The following is a 21379-nucleotide window of genomic DNA, read 5'->3' on the forward strand; positions in this document are numbered from 1 at the left end:
GGAGATCCACCCAAACCATATCGCTACACGCTGATTTCCTTAACGGGCCGACACCTTGGTTCAACCGCGGAGTACATTTGCTTCACTGACTTTATAAAGTTTATCACAATCAAATGCACGAGCAGAGGATGGGAAAGTTTGCCGCCATGCCTTAGTAAGTTTTTCCTTCATGTGTCGCTGGCCTTCTTGCTTTACTTCTTTGTTTGTCTTGCATGTTTATTTTATACTTATACCATAAAATCCGGGCTAGCAATCAATGTCCATCTCAAAGTGTGTAACGTTGTGCATTATTCACAATATTCGTTCATTCGGAACACTGACCTCTGCCGCTTATAATTAGCAAAAAGAAAATCTAATTAGTTTTTAGCAGGTGAGTAATGCCGGGGCTGGACCTTAGTTTAATTCAAAACAGTACAGACATTTCTGGCATGGGCAACACATTATTTAATAAAAATGATTAACTCATTCGTTTAAATTTCAGCTCTGTCATTACATACATAATAAACCGCTCCGGTGGTCTAGTTGTTAGAGTGTCCGCCTCGGATATCGGAGGTCGAGGGTACTAACTCCAGCCAAGTCATATCAAAGAGTTATAAAAAATGGTACTAACAGGCACTCAGCATAAAGAGGTTAGTGTTAGGACTGGTCGGCCTTGTGTCAGGATAGTGTGACTGGGTGAGACATTATGCTACATGTCTGCGGCATGATGCCTCAGTGCTAGACATCACTATAAACCGAATGAAAATGTTAAAGCTACGTTAAAAATCCAAGGCGCACATACGTGCTCTACACCGAAATATTCATAAGGCTTAGTGATAGTATATAACTGGTCCATTAGTAAATTAAACAAAATACCGTAAAATTCCAGGATCACAATGTTTTTTATTTTTTTTATTACAAATACCAAACACAGAATAATTTGAAAATCTTCATGTCACATAAATGGAGCAAAATTATAATGCTATCTACGCAAATGTTAAGAAAGGTGTTTGCATTAGAAACTTGTCATCAGTATGCTATATACATGTCTTCATAATAGACGAGTGTCTGAAATATGTGTTAAAGGGAAATAATTCTCTAGTTCTTGACAACTATGAGAAAAATGTCCTTGATTGTACTTTCGGTACCGACTACCGACTGTCTTCGGCACGACTGCATCTATACACTAACACTGGTACGATATATACAATTTTCCACACAACACAAACACGATTCTGTTATAATATAGTAACGGTTTATATATATGTCAATGATATAGTTGGAAATAGCTTTGGGAATGTCTGGCGGTACTGTCGGCTGGCCATTTGTCGGATTGCTGCGCTCAGAATAAAGCGGAAGTAGTTAAAGGGTTCGTCCTAAATTTAGTGCTGGACATATGGCCGGAGGGAGTTTAAAAATTCTCAAGTTCACCTCGGAAGACGTTCACACCTGCGACTAGGAGCTAAGCCCAAGGTAGCGATTCTGTTATGCTCCTTATTTGATGAGGAACTAAAATATTGCGTAGTGTCAAGCACCCAGTGCAAGCATGGGCTGTACAATTTATGACCAGCGAAATATATTATACTTTTTTTTCACACACGCATCCAAATAGTAAATTATTTAAAATGAAAATAAAATATTGACATTTAGTAATGAAGTAAAATTTTTACTTGAAAAAATAACTGATGAAGAACTATATACTTGATTTACTGACTCTTAGAGTAATTAAAAATACTTAATAATAATAATAATAATGTGAACTTAGCACAGCGCCTAATCTTTAAAATCTCTAATTTACAATATTAGACGACACATAACTACATATATTCCGATAATATTACAAAAACAAACACCATGAAATTACAAAACAAAAACATGCTGACAGTAATTAAGGAAGAAAACATAAAGTCTTTAAGTCTGTTCTTGTAGCCTAAATAGGTGAGTTTTAAGAGCACTCTTGAATCAGATCACAATGTCCTTGTGTCAAAGATCTGTTGGCAATTTCTTCCACGTAGCTGTACCTTGGTAAGTAAATGAACGTTGTCCGTTGGTCCGAGTTTCCTCTGAGCATTGCCAACCCATTTTTGATATTTGGAGATTTATGTTGGGGTGTATTGTTAGAGTCCATTGCCTGTCGAAAAGCTGGAATTCGCCGACACGATTTGGTGTCGGCATAGGATAGCGCTTAGTAGCCGACTGCGAGGTATTTGTAGTCACCTGACTATGAATGTAAATGAGAGATCCAGGTCAAATTTCATCAACGCTGTAGTGTCGTCTCGTCTGTCAGCGGATTGGAGATATAACGAATGCTATGTTCGCAATTTATGAGAAAATAAATCATATTCATATCGATTTCATGCAGGTATATTTCGATGCAAGGTTGTTCAAGTTTGCTAGGCCGGCTAGTAAGCGGCTACCTTATGCCGACGCCAAATGGTGTCGGCGAATTACAACTTTTCGATAGGCAATGGACTTTGACTCTATATCCCAACATAAATGTCTAAATATCAAAAATGGCGTGGCAAGGGTCAAAGGAAACTCGGATTAGATGTCCGTATGACTTCGTTTTAGCAGTGGAAACAATTAGAATGCGAGTGTCGGCTGAAGAGTGTAAGTTTCTAGATGGGGTATCCACATGGCTGAAGACAGATAGGTTAGATAGGTATATTGGACTGGAGCCAGTCAACGAAATATAGCATAGTGAACAAATTTTGTTTTTGATTCTCGATCAAAAGGGTAGCCAGTGAAGGTTACAGAGCGGGGGTGGGTGGGTGGAGGTGTGCTCAGTTCTTCTTCCTCTAAGAATGATCTGAGCATTCGCGTTTTGAACTTTTTGAAGTTCCTCTAGTAGATACCGAGGCGAACCATATATAAATAAATTACAATAGTCCAGTATGGAAAGTACCAAGAAACAAACAATTGTTTTAGTCGCATCAATCGAAACAAAATTGTGAATGGAGCTGATGAGTCTCAGTTGCGTATGTTCATTACATATTGATGTAATGAGAGCGTACAGTCGAGAGTGACATCTAGGTTTCGTACTAACCGAGTGAGTTGATGCTGGCATTGTCGATGCTAAACAATGCAGAGGTAAAGGATATGAATGAAAAAGTATTTATATGATGATTAGGATGGCTTCAGTTTTATCATCATTCATCTGCTGCTTGTTACGTGTCTTCCATGACTTCCCATCGGAAATGCTCGCTCTACGCCCTATATGGTAGTACAAACTTCAGCTGGGCAGCTAGATTTGTTTGTCTGAGTATCGTCATCGTACAAGTGGTGAGACACCGGATGCTGCACTATGACACTAAAGAGAATCTCAGTGGTTATAATGAAGAGAACGGGGCCGAGAACAGAGCCTTGCGGAACACCAAAAATAAATTAACTGTCATGTTGTACTGCTGCAGGAGGTAACGAAAACGAAGTTTTTAGGTTTGTTTGGATGTCATGCTTTAGTTGGGTTTTATTTATTATACAGAGATTTCTCCTAGTAGCAACATAGACGGAAGGTCAGGGTCTGATATGTTGAGATGACATATGATCCAAGTTCATGGGACATTAATGAAGACTGAAGAATATTATCATCAGGTCTATGAAGAACCCAGTCTAAAATGGGAACATGTTTATGGGTATGTTGGCTGGCTCACTGTTTGAGGTTGAAAATATGAATAAAATCTATATAAAAAAATTATACGTTTGGATTTCCAGAACAGCCAAAATGAAAGTTGAAATCTCAAAAATTAACCAGGTTACCACCTATTGAATTTCCATACAACAGGAGGTTAAGAAACTGTTCTAAAATGGTGTGATTCAGTCACCTTGTTTTGTTTTTTTGCTTTTTTTTTTTTGGTTTTTTTTGTTGTTGTTGTTGTTGTTGTTGTCGTCGTTGTTTTTTCGACTAGGAGGTTAACTATTTACTTAAAGAGTTATTTTATAGAATGTAAAAGAGTAAAGATTTTATGACGGACAGATATCAAGATTTGCAGGAATTGTTCAATGACACTGAACCGTTGCTGAAAATAAATATGTCATTTGGAAAATCCGGCAATTTGATTCAGTTAAAGTTTAGCTGGATTTGACTCTAGGACGCACGAAGAGAGACATTTTAGTACATATAATTTAAGTTTACAGCAAGACCTACGAATATGATCAATACAGATGACATAGATAATGCCATTGAACAAATGTATTTAAAGTTTAAGTACCAAATTTGCCGACGAAATAATCCAAAGTACAAGGTAGATATTTGACAGAATAAAATACATCATCCTCTGATAGGAAGTTCATATTCATATATATATATATATATATATATATATATATATATATATATATATATATATATATATATATATATATATATATATGAAATTAGGTTAAAAATAAAATTGACTTGCATTAATGTAAAAAAATAGAGCTGACACTTTACTGTTTGACTGTTTTTAAGATACAGTAATTCTTGCTTTGTAACATTTCTCTACATGTCAGCAAATGAATATCACATACGTCTAAATTTGTATGAAATAGTTGAAGACAAACACCGGATATTTGGAGTGATGGAAAACAGAAGATGTTGAGTCCTTTCTATGGATTTGTATCTGAGTTGACCTCGTTGCTTGAAAAATATAATTAAGTTTGTATTACACATTTATTATAATTGGCGTCATCAAAAATAAACAACGATGACGAAAGAAATATAACTGCAAGGAAGCTTGAATATTTAGAATACAGAACGAAAGCTAATATATAACAAAAGAATACTAAAATGTGTATATAAACCAATGGACATATTGCCTGAAGAGGAATCAGCTGCCAAAGTCAGAAACTACCTTGACCATTTAATTAAAAGCTTCCCATGTTGTTTATGTCAATCTGAAGGTATACTAGATACAGCAGACGAAGTACGCGTATCAGCATCATCACCATCTCCGATTTTATCGTTATCCTTCAGTACGATGACTAGGCTTGCATCAAAGGTTCAGTGACGCTAAGCAAATTCAGTTTATTTTTTTTTTTTTTTTTTTATTTTTTTTTTTTTGCACCTCAAGTCGACTCAGACATGTTCCAGTCCAATAGTTTACAAGTGTGCTGTTGCTATCATGTGTTTTATAGCTGGTAGGGTAGCATAGCTAGAAAAGAGTGCAGCGAGCTGAAAAATGTGTGTATATGCTTAACATATATTCCACTATTCAATTAGTGGTTTAATTTAAATTTAATATGGTTAATATATATTCCACTATTCATTCATTGACTGTAATTTAAATTTAATATGCCCAACATGTATAACATTTTCCATTCAATACTTGTCCGGTTATGCCATTCATCGGTTCGTCAAAACCTGCGTGAAATATGATCTGGCTAATGATCTGAAAATCATACCAAATAAAAAGGAGAAATCTATTTTATTCAAGCAACAATGTCGTATTCGATAGGTACATAAACACGGAATTGTCTGGAACGAACAATAACTAACCGTGTCTAAGAGACAACGACGGCAAGGAAATGGCATCTAAAAGGACCGTTCGATTCTCGTCACAGCTGAAACCACCACCCACCCACCCCCAACAAAAAAAAAAATAGTTTAAATCACGTCTGGGTGATTCAAACATTTTCGATGATGATTACCGGTTTGAAGTTGTGATTCTTACGTCAGGAAAGAAGGACACACAGTAATGCCATGTGACATTTTAGTGTAGAAATATCTGCATAATACACTGCATGACTTAGTAAAGCACACCGGGACTAGCTCACGATACCGGTATACAAAGATATCATGTAGATTTTGAACTTTTGAGAGATTATGACACGTTATTGTTAACTGAGAGCCGATTAAGACGTGGAATTTGTCTGATTACACAGTCATGCCGAATCACATCTAGCATACTATCAGACTTAGGCCGCAAGATATATATATAAAAATAATGAAGAGTACGATGGCTCAGTACTCTCCCACTGTGTGTCTTTGTATTAATAAACTGTATGGCTGGGCTATAAGCAAATACATACCAGTATTATACTACATGGTCTTGACAAATGATGAATAAATTGGCTAGAAACGCGGAAGAAAATCTGAGTGGATTTTAGAAGTGAGTTTGCAACACATTTACACCACCACTTCAAGAAGTATACCCTTGTTCGAGAGTCAGAAATACAAGGCGAAGCTTCCTCTCCTCCACAACAAAAAATTATAACTTATTCAATGAGTAGCAGACAAACTATTCTAAAGTTAGTTGCTACTTTGAAATATATATATATATACGGGATACATCGCAGATAATTTAAACCTTATCTGCAAATGCGACTAAATCTTAATAACATTGCGCCGATAAATTTTGTTTGGACAGTTCTGCCTACATAGCTATACTGACATGAGTACCAGTTTAAAACAAAGGCTAAATAATAATAATAATAATAATAATAATAATAATAATAATTCATTTATTAATTTTAGGCCACCGGTCCATATAATAATAATAATAATAATAATAATAATAATAATAATAATGACCTTATTTAAAGAGGGTAACACAATTAGCTAAGAACTAATCTACCTTGAGGCCCTCATACAAAGGAATTTATTTATTTAAGCTGCATCTCTGAAGCCACTGAATATATTGGGTTTGGAAGAAGGAAATAGAGTGGGCATTTCTAATCTCAGCTGGAATACTATTCCAGAGCAGAGTTCCAGAGTATTGGAAACTTTTTTTAAATAACTCCTTATTTGGTTTGGGAATTTTATACTGTTTGGTAGACATGGATCGCAGGTGGGGAGTATTACCAGGTAGCCTATACTGGAATAGTGATTGTAAATATTCAGGAGCACTATTCTGAGATATCCTGTACATTAATTTGGCTTTTCTCAAACAGATTCGGTCTTTAATAGGTAATATTTTTAACCTACCAGCTAAACTTTCCTTGCTTTCTTTCTGGATTGATATTAGCCCAAATGCTCTTTTTTGAAGATGTGCCAGCTTTGCTATGTTTTTATCATTTGAATTACCCCATACTGTACTACAGTAGTCCAAATAGGGTTGTATGTAACTGTTATAAAATAGTTTCCTGTGCCTTTCAGGGAGAAAATGTCTTATCCTACTGAGAAGCCATAAACTTGAATTGCCTTTTTTACTGGTATGTTTGATATGTTCAGTCCATGATAGGTTATTATCTACCAGAACACCAAGTAGCCTATCATGACAGACTATTTGCAGATTTGTATCCTTCCATGTCAGACATAGTTCATCACTATCAAGATTTGTCCTTCTTTGCCGTGTTGAGATAAGTAATATTTTAGTTTTACCAGTATTTACCACCATGCCATTACATGTGCACCAGTTTTCCAGTTAAAGGTAGTTTGCGCCATGGTGTACAGAAATTAAATTTGGCGTTCAACATGAGTATACATACAACATTTCCTATAATCGGTGCAAAATTATACAGGTGTTACTACATCTAGGTATATTATTCACCATTCGTTTGAGTTATCATGGACTGTCTAAGACGAAAGGCCAATTGATATAATAAGAAATATTTCTTAAGGTTAATTTATTACTATGCATCAGGAGAGTTACAAATTAGCCTACTGATGGATAGAGATAATAAACTTTAAAATTTCTGCCTGAAAGGGTCAAAAGCTGCATAAACACAAACAAAATGGAATGCATCTTCTACAAATAAACGTAATTTTTCCGGCACAATCCACAGTACCTATTAATTCTTCCAATCCCGATATGCCTACATATCTCTGTTTTCAGCGTATACGTTGAGCATCTAAATTTAGCCAGTAACTTCCTAAACATATTACAGGCCACATGATAGGTATATTTTCGATTCTAATTCAGTTTTATACATGTTATAATACACACATTTATGTGAATTGTTAATATTATTTTGCCAGTATTGGAATGTTGAATCCTAAATGCTTTGCGAAAATAGTGAGCAAATTGTTTTTCGTCTCCAACATCTTGATTCAGCCAGACATACCCTAAACAGAAGCGAAATAACATGTCTTTAACTTTGGTAGCCCATTTAACAAGGTTGGTTTTATCTAATCTTTTCAGCATCAAATAGCATAGGTGTGGAAAGTGAGTTGAAGGCATTGTTACAACCTTCATCCAGTATTTAATACATCGTGAAAAATACGAGGTACAAATAGGATATCTTCCGGACTTCCCTAGCACAATCGCAGAGACGTTCAATAACATTTATTTTATTCTGAAGGAGCTTAGCTGTATCAGCGCTATTGACAAGATCATCGGCGTAAAGTACTGCAAAAATGTCATCATTATCTTCCGAGAAAGAAACACCTCTGTTGCATTCTTGCTTTAGCTGTGTAATGAAATCATTAATATAAAGGAAGAATATGATAGAGCTAAAACCACAGCCCTGCCATGTACCTAATGTACATTCAAAGTAACTAGTTAAACCTTTAGGTGTTTGGACACAATCTTTCAAGGTTTTATACATATCTATTAAAATGTTTACTATTTTAGCATTCATACTCTTGCGTATTAATGATGACCATAATATGGCATTCTGTACCTTACCAAGAGCTTTTAAAACTGACAAAAAGGCAACAAAATCTACCTTTTTCTTTTATAAAAAAAAATGTTTTGAGCAAAAGCCTGAATAATAAACATACTGTCGTTTGCGGAGTTTTATTCTCCCCTAAACCATGCAAGCTCTTCGTCTATCAGACCATTGTCTTCCACCCACATGCGTGTATATATATATATATATATATATATATATATATATATATATATATATATATATATATATATATATATATTGGGAGAGATAAGTTCATGTTAAGAATAATGCGTTTCTTGTTTTAAAAGATGTCAAAATTGTCGAGGGATTATCATCGCTTGAGTTAATGTATTCATATGGGACTCTCTTGTGTATCTTTTCTTGAGTGTGATTATTGATTTAAACACGGATTTATACTATTTATATAACTCAAGGACATTTTCATTCTTTGAGAATCTAATGTGTCGTAAATAGCAGATTTTATTATTTCTTGCCTTATCTCATTCATTGTCCTACCAAGGTGATTGTATTTTGTTAATACATCAGGCGCCTTGCGTCTAGTCTGAAAAACTGAAACTCTTCTGAGGTAATTTATCTAATATTCTGAGGGAAAAGTCAACATTAGTTTCAAGTTTCAGAAAAGATCATTTTTGCGTCTTCATGCTGCACTAAACATTCTTACAAATGCTTGTATATTGTCGTCAGTAAGGCGAGAATATTCCCAGTTAGTAAGGGTACAAGTATCGATATTGATTTTCTCTGCATCACAATACGTTTGATGATCATTAACATTCTCTGTTCGGAAAATTCTACCATCGTTTCTCAAGCAATGACAATGCTTAAATGAACAATATATAGGAAAATGTGTCGAGTCATCGCGAGTGCCTACTCGAAAACTGGTGATATAACTAAATAGCTCAGAAGAACATATCAAATAATCAACTACACTGCAACCATATTGAGATATGGATGTGAACTGACAATTTAAAGAGTTTTATGAACTTTAACATTTCTGCATAAATCTATCAGGGATGAGAGAAAAAATTATACATTTTATCGTCTTTTGTCTGCCTCTGCAATGACGAATTATCTGCACCATAGTCAATATTGCATCCATACACAAAATCATGTGTATCGTCAAGGATACAATCTTCGAAATTCTTAATTTTAGCATTCAAATCTCTTGATAACAAAAGATAACAATTACAATATTGACTTGATTGTAAACAACTTCTTGTTAATAACTCAATTCCAGCTTTATTATTATTATTATTATTATTATTATTATTATTATATATTGGGGAATATTCAGGGGAAATGTACGTAAAATCCATGATCATAACTTTATCAGTATGCAAAAATGATGACGTAAATAGCAAAACTACGCAATCATCAGTTGTATCAAACTCACTCAACAAAATCTTTCATTACGATAGATTTACGCACAAAAGAGTTGCTCCTCCAGAATTCACACCTTTACGGAAATTTTGTTATGAACACTACTATAAGAGACTTATTCTTCAAGAAAATTCTCAATTTCCAGCAATGATTTTCCCTTAGCAAACGCGGGTCCCGATTTTGGATCATTTTGGTGAGACCCCCTGGATTAATGCGAGGGGCCTCACTGTGAGTACGGCATTTGGAAATAAACTTTTAAACAAGTTTTGTATGATATTGAACTTAACATTTTCTTCAGTCGCTTTATAATTACTTTCTCTCTATAAATATACTCTCAAAAATTACTAACGTGCGGGGTCCCTAAGAATGCGGGGCCCGAATAGGCCTAAGGTCGGCCCTGTGTATGTATGAATGTATGTATGTATGTGTTTTTTATTTACTATTTATATCAACGCAGAGAAACTTTGAATTATTAATACGTTTTATTTCATAATGTCTTTTGTTTTCAGTATCTTGTGGTAACCCCCCAGCTATGCCTGGTCTACAAATGCTCGATTTTACAAGTGGAACTGAGGAGGGGGACACCCGCTACTACACATGTGCCAACCGTGACCAAACATTTTCTCCGGCATCTCCCGCCAGTTCCGCGTGCTCTAGTGTTACATGCCAGAACGGCAGAACGTGGACAAGTTTAAGCTTCACTTGCAATAGTAAGTTTTAACATTGAAATAAAGATGGTATTGGTTCCCTTTGAAAGGACAGTAAATTAAACAGACACAAATGTATGTACAGTAAACGGTCTATTATATGAACGCTACTTCTAGCTTTTCATCACCGGGACCAATGGAGTGATCCCTGGATGCAACATTTCTTGTCTAAAGTTTCCGCAAATTTAAATGATGAACTTGTTCTTGGACACGTGACCTCACGAGTCTGCATATACCAACGTTCTACTGTAGGTACACAAGTTAATTAAGTCACACCTGCTAGGTTTCTAGACAGCTATGAGATTGTTTTCTTTCGGGGGTGGGGTGCGTGCGAGCGGAAGAGAGAGAGAGAGAGGTGTCGCAAAGTCATGGGTTATTTAACATTTATATTCGGTTAAAAGATATACTTAATTGCATATAGTGGCAACAATAATAGTATTTTAAAAATGTCAGCACAAACCAGATTTTTTTAGGATGCTATGTTTCTTTCGTCGCAGTGATATTGTCAATGCTTTATAGTTTTGTGTTATTTTTAAGATAATTTATTTAAATTTGTCGGAATTTTAGTAGTCTTTATTTTCTGGGTCGGTGTTCCAAACTGTTTTTAATCATAATGTCCCAGTTATCCCCCCCCCCCCCCCCCCGCATTTTGTGGGGGTGGTTTTTCCGAGAAAGACGGCATTTATACTCATTAGCAAACATGATCTCCTTCAATCAGACTTTACGCCGCGCTCGGTAAGATCTTCGCCTATCGATATAGTGGGCACGGACTCTCTAATGTGTAACACTAACATGCAAATTGATAATAAAATGCTCATGCCATCGGTCACTAGGAACTTGTCGGCTCTGGCGGCAACAATGGCGAATTACATCCCATTAATCAATGCGTTCTATTTATGTTGTGTCAAAAGTATTGAGTAATATCTCTGCATGCCTACTAAGTGTTCGATTTTCGGTAAAAGAATACTGTCTTGCAGCCAGTAACGTACTAACCCCTGGCGCCAGAGATCTTGGGGCACCAAAACGCCTTTGGCCCTTCAACGTCGCCCGGGACGCCATTTACCCTTAGTACGCCACTGCTTGCGTCCTCATCAGCTAATCCGTCTACAACAAATGGAGTCAACCATTTTGCCTACAGATGTGTCCCATGATATTGCAGTTGAGATAGTCGTGCATTTTCTTAATAACAGCGCGGTTTATTTAAAATATGGACATTGTATTACACTGGTTTCACCCATTAGGGGCTTTATGTTTGCTTGTTTGTCTTTTTGGGGTTACCTTAACGCATTCGGCGCTGCACTATATAGCCAGGGTTGTACCGATGTTCCCCGAAGCCCTGTGCATATACATTTATATACCGTTTGAGTGCCAGTCTAGATCATCGTATTGATACAATGTGTTTGTTATTTATTGTGTTTGCTCTCCTATTCCTCAGTTAGTAAAACCAGAGAGATAGTCCAGCTTGGTAATGTATAGCTTTTCAATAACCCTGTTATTTGTTGTTGTTGTTGTTATAGGGTTTAACGCCATTTTTCAGCACAATATAGGCTATACATGGCGGCCAGTATTAATGGTGGAGGAAGAACCCGGGAAAACCCCAGAAAGAACCACCGACCCACGAGAAGCTACCGGCAAGCTTTCTCACATATCCACATTGGCCGAACCCGAGACTCAAACCCACGCAGACGGAGGTGAGATGGCAGTGATCCGTGACGTGGCTCCCTGTTAGTATTTTATGGCTCCCAACCTGCTTCTGTAACATATCTTTCGTCATTTGGCAACATGATGTCACTTTAACGGCAGGCAATTCTATTGCTATTGCCACAACTGCTACTGTAACCACACGTATACTTTCTAGCGCTACTTCTAATGTCACTACTACTATTTCTGTTATTACGTCTTGTAATACTACTACTACTACTACTACTACTACTACTACTACCACCGACACTACTCTACCACTTTTAGCAAGATTAATTGTTTATTTCAGCGCCCCCAATGACAACCAACACAGGGGGTTCTCTTTCCGGTACAACGGGCACCATCATCTCTCGGAATCGCCCGGGCAGCTACAGTCCTCCAAACATGGCTATGTACAGATACAGCATCGTTACTCCTGGAAAATCAATAACCTTGACTTTCAACGGCGCTTTCGGCATAGACAGCACTTCTTTTTTGAACATCTACTGTGGATTTGACTTGGCCACAGCCTCACCGTAAGTAACATGTTACCTCCGACAAGGGTCCAAACGTTTAACTTCGGATAGAGAAAACCACGAGTGACTGACGCAAGCGTAATGTTGAAAAACAAAGCAATAACGTAAAGGACAAAAATCATACCGAGTGACAGAAGTTCATCATATTACTGCTATGACCCGTTCGGACTACCGGATCTTGCCTATAAAACTAAAAAAATAATACGAGGTTAGTAACTCCGAAACACACTGTTCCACGCGTGATCATCGATCTCATGCTGCTATTTCCGTCTGTGAAAGCTCTCATGCATAATCCATAGCTTATTTTACTCGTGATACATTTGTCTATTTATCAAGGCATTGTTTATTTTTTTTTACACTGGACCAAACTGAAATTACAGGTTCGAAAACGTAAGACTTGCGCGAATATTTGACCTGTTGAACAAGTTACGCTCATATACGACTTACAGGTACTTACAGCTTTATGTGACTGTACTAAGCATTCCTTCATCAATTTAAGTTCCGATTTGGATACAAATTAATTTTCTACGTACTGGAAGCTCGGGATTCTAGCTATTCCATGGAAGAATTACACATGTGCTTGCAGAAGTCCATTTACTTGTAATTCAGTAAATGCAAAAAGTATTACTTCCTGAACGAAGAGCGCCTTTACGGCACGCAAAAGTCATCAGGGAATGATACATGGTTTAAAAGTTACTACCTATGATTTTCAATAAACCCAAACTTTTACTGAAATCATAATTAACCTCAGTCTTAATAAAATGCAATGATATGTACTGCAACCACTTTTTATATAGTAAATTTTGAGCCAATCATCTTTGACGCTGACTTTTATTGCATGATAACAGGGTCTAATAATCAGAACGGGTTATAGCAATAACTTTGAAGAACGTTTGTTACTCGGTATGATTTTCTTTTCTCACTTCAGACTATTGCTTTTTTTACATCAATAAGATTGAGTCAGGCACCTGTAAATGGAACTATTATGCCCATTATCGCCGTATTGTTTTATAAGAAATTGTTTGTGAATTTATTCCAGCAGAATCTACTCCTATCGGGTTTTCTTCTCCCAAAATGGTGAATAACTTTCTTATTTAAAAACAGACCGTGTCCAGTGACATATTTTGAACAATAGTATGATTGGCCATGTGTAGGTTTATAAAACTAGTCGTATTGACAAGTCACATTGCAGTATTTTTTTTTTCATCACTGTTAACAAAGGTGTCATGAATGTATGACCACCTAAGGTATTGGTAGGTCTTATAGAACATCGGTTTTGTGCACGGGCTTAATAGTCCTTCTCAGAAATAAAAGTAAATATTTTCAAATTATGGCAAACTTGTTATTTATTTGAAAAGTTTGCGCACATTCAGGAGATTGATTGCACATATTGTGCTCAGAATGACGGAAATGAGCCAGTTATTAGAATCCAAGCATTATCTTGGTCTTCGAACGGTTTGGGTGAGATCAGTTGGCCACTGTATCATACCAGTGCTGTAATATTACACAGGAAGTAATATACTCAAGCTAGGCCTTAAGATCAAATGAAAGATAAGGCTAGAAAAAACATATACTTTTCTTTTTTTGTCGACCGATTTTCATGATCTTTTCATCCTAATGATGTTGTTTCCCTCAAAACATCTGATATTTATGCAGAAAAAATGTTGTGTTTTTGAGATGAAGTTTAAGGCCACAGTTGTTATGGTCTGTAATTCTCAAAGTGAGCAATTTTGCGATGAACAAAAATCGGTCATCGCATGGTCCACGTTCTTCTTTGAATCATTTCCCATGTTTGCGTCTCGCTTGATACGCCGTCATTTTCCCGATTTCTTTTTGTATTCATCTTTAATGGGATTGCGCTATTTTGCTCACGGCTGGAAGATGCGTCGGCGTTTAATTAAAAGTAGGAAATAATCAGAAGAAATGTTAATCATGGAAATAATTTATTTTACGAGTATAAAATGTATACATGATTGATGGTTGCACTGTGATGAATTGCAGTGGTGGATTTTCATCCTGTATGGTGAATGCAAACGCACTAACTATGCCCTGTAGTGTTCAACGCTGCTTAGATAAGCAAGCCTACTTGAATCGCAAGGGTCATGCTCGCTTTGAGGTGTCGTTTTATTCATATTAATATCGAACTTTGGTTTAAAAAAGATGATGGAGTTCCTGGTTAATGTCTCAGAATTTCAATATTACCCTCTCCTTTTTGAGAATCCTTTGAAAATGAGACTACAATAAGAGCGGGCGTATCTGCAAAAAATTGACCCATTTTTGATTTGGTTTGGAAGTAGTGTTTCTGGAAAAGTGAGATCTCTACATGCTGAGCAGATTGATTTAAAGACATATTTTATAAACATATTTCTGTCAAAGTTTTGTTTATTGCGAACGCATTTCTTCTTATACCAAGATTTAAATTTATTGATTTAAGTTATTTCGTTTAAGATTAATTTAACGTCCACCACTGCTGCTGTATTGTTTTCTTTTGAGGAGCTTTTCTATATTTTTTAATATTAGGTACATAATGTATGGGTAAAGGTTATGAGGCCACAAATGAAATAGCTTTTGCTATTCATCCAATCAAAGCGACGGTGATATTAATACATAACTCACATACTGGCATTGGCAAATCCAATTTCATTCCTACGGATCATATTTCGAAGGTATCTATTTCAGTAGCTGCCATTCGGACCAGATCAGCTATTTACGAAACAAAGATAGACAGAGACTTTGCGAATGCATCGAATTATTGTTTAATTTCCAACTTCTCGGTCAATCCTTCGGTCGATCGGATTGTAGAAATAACTGAGGTTGTCCCAATAGACTGAGGTATCCATTTTGCTAAGACAATTCTGACGACCAAAATGTACGAATTTTTTCTTCGGTAAATTAATAAATCATCATACATCCGAGGTATGTTTTTGTGTTTCGCAGAAATAGTAGAGGTGTTTCGAATGACATTCTGGGTCTACATAGTGTTCCAGACACGGACTAAATTTTCCTACTGCATTACAATTTCCAGAAGCCTGATTGGCCATTCCCTTTTGAATTTATTTCGTTCCCCTCAGAGAGAGAGAGAGAGAGAGAGAGATGATTACAAATACAAATACACACCAAACAGAACGGAAAGCGCTATCCCTGGGTTCTACAGGAGAATGGTTGATAATTGAGAATTTTAGTTCGTACTCGATAAAAATCATGTTAGTATTATCAGGCATTCTGCCGCAGAATCAAAAGATATCACTTTCCGTTCTCTTTGTAATCGTATATAATTATTGTTATATACCTTTATTTGTCTTAGGAATCTGGATTGACTGTACAGATGAGAATTAATTACTAGATCGACATGTGGATGTGTCTGCTACGCGCTGGTGCATATACCACCGACTTGAGTAATATCATTATTGAGCTCAGTCGAGATGACATGACGCTGAGCTAGCGCACATATGCCCTTTACAGCGGGCATGACTGGTTCGTCGACCAGTATTACTGTGTCTATCGTTGGAAATGCGTACACCTGAATATGAGGCGCTATAGCGGACAAAAGCTTGTCCAATCAGAACGTTGCCGTTGAAATTTTAATGTCATGTGTCCAGAATTCCAATATCATGTGTTGTATCAAACCTTCTTGTCTTTAAAATCCCATTTTTTAAGTCGAGATTTTAGATTGTGTCTGTTGATTTAAACAGTAGTGGTTGAAAGTTATATTTTCTATGTCGAGGTTTTAGATTGTGTCTTCTGAATTACAAGGCGGTGGTTGAAATGTCAATGTCATACGTCGAGAATTCCTAGTTTACGTATTGGTTCAAGAGTTTACGTATTGGTTCAAGAGTTTACGTATTGGTTCAAGAGTTTACGTATCGGTTCAAAGAGTTTATGTTGAAAGTTCCATTTCATACGTTGAGTACTTAGATTTCATCTGTTGAATTACACAGCACTGGTTGAAAATTCGATGTCCAATGTCGAGTTTTTAGATTGTATATTTTGAATTACACGGCGGTTGTTGAAATTTTAATGTCATATGTCGAGAGTTTCAATTTAACATGTTGAATCACATTGATTGTGCTGAAAGTTCCATTTCGTATGTTGAGTTTTTAGATTGTAGCTGTTGAATTATACAGCGATGGTTGGACATTTTATTGTGCTTGTCAAAATTGTTATCTTTATATGGTGAAATGATGTGTTGGTGTTAAAAGTGACATTACACAATATCCACGTTAACGACTCAAAATAATATCGAGTATTAAGATACACCATTGGTGTATTCAATTATGAGGCGCCATTGCATTTCATGCATTTACAGTTTGAAGTTACCATTCATAACTCGAAATATACTATGAATTTCTTCGCTAGACGTCGCTCTCGTGAATCGACCGCGTTAATTTTAAACAAAGAGGCTGCATCTTGTTGCTGTGACAGTCAGCAGATGAGAAATAAATACTCGCCATATCAAACTAAATTTTCATCACAAACAATTACATATAACGTGTGAATTAGGGATTCTCGACATATGATATTGAACTTTCAACCACCGCTGTGTAATTCAACATAAAAAAATCTAAAATCTTAATCTAGGAAATGGAACTTTACGGACATGCAATTTGATCCAACTTGTGATATTGGATTTCTCGACATACGATATCGAAATTTCATCTGCAACTTTCTCATTGGACGAGCTTTTGTCTGCTACAGAGTCCTTACAAGGCATCAAGCTGTGTAATTACACTGAAAAATTCCAACCCTATTAGCTGGAACGTGGCGGGAACCATTGACGGAAGAAATCAGATAAGAAAGTTCCCACATACAGCAATTTGCACATGCCATAGTAAGTCGGTCGATGAAGTGAGTGAAACTATACATGTCAAAATTGTCTGACCGAACTGAAATACACCATTGGTAAAACTGTACACGACTGCAGGTTCCATCTTATACTTATATAGAATATACTGTAACTGTCATCGTACGTACAGATTTCCGTGAGAGCCTTGTCTACTTACCGATCGTCGAAATCTCTTCACCCCATCATCTTCATTAAGGGACCAGAGCACTGAGAAAAAATACCAATACAGTGAATAACGTAATCTGCAGATGTATTTCAATCTTTACTTTGCATTTCAAATTCAAACTTATTTCGGTATGTAATTCATATTTGTTCCATCTTTTGTCAAGCGAAAAGCTGACCAAAGTTTTCACACGCTTCCCACACACGGTGTGTACGAACTGCATGTCCATTTTTCAGCAAGACAAATTTGCAGTGGTTACGCCACTATCCAGGCTTAGAAATGTTACCCAAGAAGTGTACTATTAAAAACTATGGTGACTGCAAATGTTTTTTGTTTCATTATTGCATTTATTATATAAACTGTTTTCTTTCCCTGTTGTGATACTAAAGTCACACAGTTTAAAAGCACATTTTATCAACTGACAACATACATAAAGCCACACAAATTTATATCAGATTGGAAAAATACAAAGTTTGATTTATACTCAGTTATTAGCAAATACAGTACTAATTTGCTGTCAAATAAACAGATTCTAACTCAATTCTTTTGTATTTAGCGATCTGAATGTTAAAGATTGCCTCTAAATAATTTAAATGTTGATTTATCTTGTAGTCTATTACTCTTTACAAATCGCATAAAGTCAGGTGATCCAATTAGAGGTCAATTAGAGCACAAATACAAAATTTTAGTTATATACATTTATCATCAAAAAAATCTAGTGTCGTTTTGATAGCTAAACAAGAATGTAGTGTCTATTAAACATCAGGGGAAACAGTGTGCAAACTTGGAAGCGGGAATAATGACAGTGCTAGGTATCCATTTGTCCAGTTTAGTGTACTGGTTTTTTCAATACGACATTGCTTTGCTTCCTTATTTAGGTTGTACTAAGATGTTTGACTTTATCTTAACCTGAACACAATAAAGAATCACAAAACTTGAATGTGATCGACGTACTAGCCAAGGTTCCGATACAATAACCTTTCTTCACCTTGGCGGATCGAACAGATATATTGGTGCCTTTTCTAGCGACATCTATTGGATTTCATGAGTTTTCACCCTTAGTATATATTACCAACTAATCAATATCGCAGTGCATTGTTCATCGGCCGAAAATGGTGAGGGCTATGGACCTAAAAAAGATACTTTGGAAGTTTAACATCTAATGAATGACTACGTATCAGAGGCAAGCCATTCAGGTGTATTTGAGTGAAAGGTATTTGTGCAAACACGGACCGGCAATGGAAAATTGCTTATTTATCAGTCATTCAAGTTGTTATTCCCTTGTCTCGATCATATAGGAACAGTGTTCAAATTTGAACAAGTTAATTTTGATTGGATGCGATGGCTTGTCGCCACATTTAATGAAATCCACAGACCCGAAGCACAGAAATATCTGCTCGATACGCCAAGGTGTAAATATGGTTATCACATGGGAACCTTGGCCAGCGAAGATGAGAACTAATGAAAATATATGTTTTATAGAAATATGAGTGATTCATAATCAGTCTCTAAGAAGGTTGTGAATTTAGACATTAACATTTTAAGTACATAGCGTCCAGCGACATCTAATTCTTATTGCTTGCGACAGGAGAGCTGTGTATTTCAAATACTTTTCAAATTTTAACAATACACGTGGATATAATATGAAAAATATTCCAGCTACTCTTTTCATGTATGTATGTATGTATGTATGTATGTATGTATGTATGTAATGGCTATGGAGGTAATGTATTTCTTTTCTTCACAGGACTGTATCATACACAGCTACTTCTGTAAGTCCTCGACAATTCACGTGTCCAACGGGATGTGCCACCATAGTGTTCAACGTAATACCTGGGGGCGTTGGAAGTCAGGCCGGCTTTGACATCACCTGGAAAGCCAATCTTTAAGGCAAATAACAACAAAAACAAAAACAACAAAAATTATTACTGCTACCACTAGCACGACAGCTACTTCTGTTACTATTAATTCAATGTGATCCTAATGTCGTCGATACTTCTTCTGCTCCTATAGTCTTTATTAATCTGTATCCTCCATCTCCCTCTAAGTACTCCTCCTAATGCCATGTTTATCGGCGAAAAATTGCACGGTACTCCGAATGTTTATATGAAAACTATTACTCACTGATGCTTGTTATTACTATTGTGCCGCTGTGGCTGTGTTTGGAGTGACAGACTCGCGACCACAAGTGCGCGAGTTTAATCAGCACATACCAGGTTGAGTCGACCGCCAAAGTGTGTGTGTGCAACAAGCTTTAGTGCAGTTACCTCACCATCATATAACCTTTTGTGTTAAGGTACTATTAAACACTAAATCAAGAAGAAATAAACCCCTTCTGTTGATGATGAATGTATGTATGTATGTATGTATGCGTGTGTGTGTCAGTGTGTGTGTGACTAATGATCAAGTAACGATAATGAAGAATTATAATTCTGTTTTAAATCTGTTCATTTGTGAACTAGAAACATCCTACATAAACAAATGTCTGATAGTTTTATGACTTGTTACTCATATATAATCTTTTTCTTTATAATGGATTATTAGACTCGCATTTGTCGAAACTGTTAGCTGTTTTGCTCTTTCTACGAAACATCTAGCTTCGAGTCCGAAACAGATCATAAGAGATTGATTGAATACAGTCGCCTGACCACAAATATAGAAGTCAAAATGTTTTGATCTGGGACTATAACTTTGGAAATTTGCTATCTTTTGTTTCCGATAATGAGTTAACATTTGCAATCGTTTCGATTTTAAACCTGTCCTCTTGTATTCAGCTAAAAGGAGTCAAAAGTTAAAAGTAACTAAACGGTCCACATTTCTGTGCTGTAAAATCAACTTACTGTAAAGAGAATAAAATTTGTTTTACTTTTCTTCTTATTGTATTATCTTTGTGTCCGACTTTAAGCACTCACGAGATATGCCAAGCATATTGATTTATGTTGGTACTGTGCATTTCGTATAGAAATTTTGTACCAATATAAGAAGACGAAAGGACTATTAGGGACTACGTAATTCTTATTTCGATACAAATTTACTTGCATGCAAGGTCCATCAAGGTTAAATGATCAAGACAATAACCATAATGAAAGAAATATAAAAACCGATGAAATTGTCTATTCATGCTACGAAGGAAAATACCATTTTTCCACTAAACACACATTTACAATAATTTAAAACATTTTTAAGGAAGTTATTTAGGGGATGGGTAAAACCGAAGGATAATAACAATATATGGGTAAAACCGAAGGATAATAACAATAATATATATATTAGTTCAATTGCACACTCTCTCTCTCTTTCAAAACAATTTTAAGAAATACGCGTAGAGACGCTGTGTCCGTTTCCTGAAAATACCATGACCTAATTCACACTAAGAACCTTATTAATTTTATTGTCAGATAAGTATATTTATATTTTAAAAAATGTATTAAATCCATGAAATGTTTTCTCACTGAATATTGCTTAGATACAATTATGCGATTCACACATTGCTTCATATTTATATGACGTAATTATTTAAAAGAAGTAAATAAAACATCTC

At 36.0% G+C, this 21379-nt stretch overlaps 1 protein-coding gene across 1 annotated transcript; it reads left to right on the forward strand.

Annotated features, from left to right (window-relative positions):
• Positions 1-1313: 1313 nt before the first annotated feature.
• Positions 1314-20815, forward strand: LOC149791417 (uncharacterized). The gene is made up of 4 exons (XM_089969197.1): positions 1314-1452; positions 10419-10619; positions 12607-12832; positions 19586-20815. The coding sequence occupies exons 2-4, from the start codon at positions 10442-10444 to the stop codon at positions 19725-19727; spliced, it is 546 nt and encodes a 181-aa protein (XP_089825323.1). The 5' UTR covers positions 1314-1452; positions 10419-10441; the 3' UTR covers positions 19728-20815.
• The last annotated feature ends 564 nt before the right edge of the window (positions 20816-21379 follow it).

Source organism: Sinohyriopsis cumingii, chromosome 9 (assembly GCF_028554795.1).
Source record: "Sinohyriopsis cumingii isolate HCF-2022 chromosome 9, ASM2855479v2, whole genome shotgun sequence".
NCBI classification, from domain to species: domain Eukaryota; kingdom Metazoa; phylum Mollusca; class Bivalvia; order Unionida; family Unionidae; genus Sinohyriopsis; species Sinohyriopsis cumingii.

What these genes read in the sequence shown, in the direction of transcription:
- LOC149791417 (XM_089969197.1), top strand. Translation starts at nt 10,442, where the DNA reads ATGCCTGGTCTACAAATGCTCGATTTTACAAGTGGAACTGAGGAGGGG. An exon ending in TTTAAGCTTCACTTGCAATA is followed by an intron (nt 10,620 to 12,606) that starts GTAAGTTTTAAC and finishes TGTTTATTTCAG; the next exon opens with CGCCCCCAATGACAACCAAC. An exon ending in GACTTGGCCACAGCCTCACC is followed by an intron (nt 12,833 to 19,585) that starts GTAAGTAACATG and finishes TTTTCTTCACAG; the next exon opens with GACTGTATCATACACAGCTA.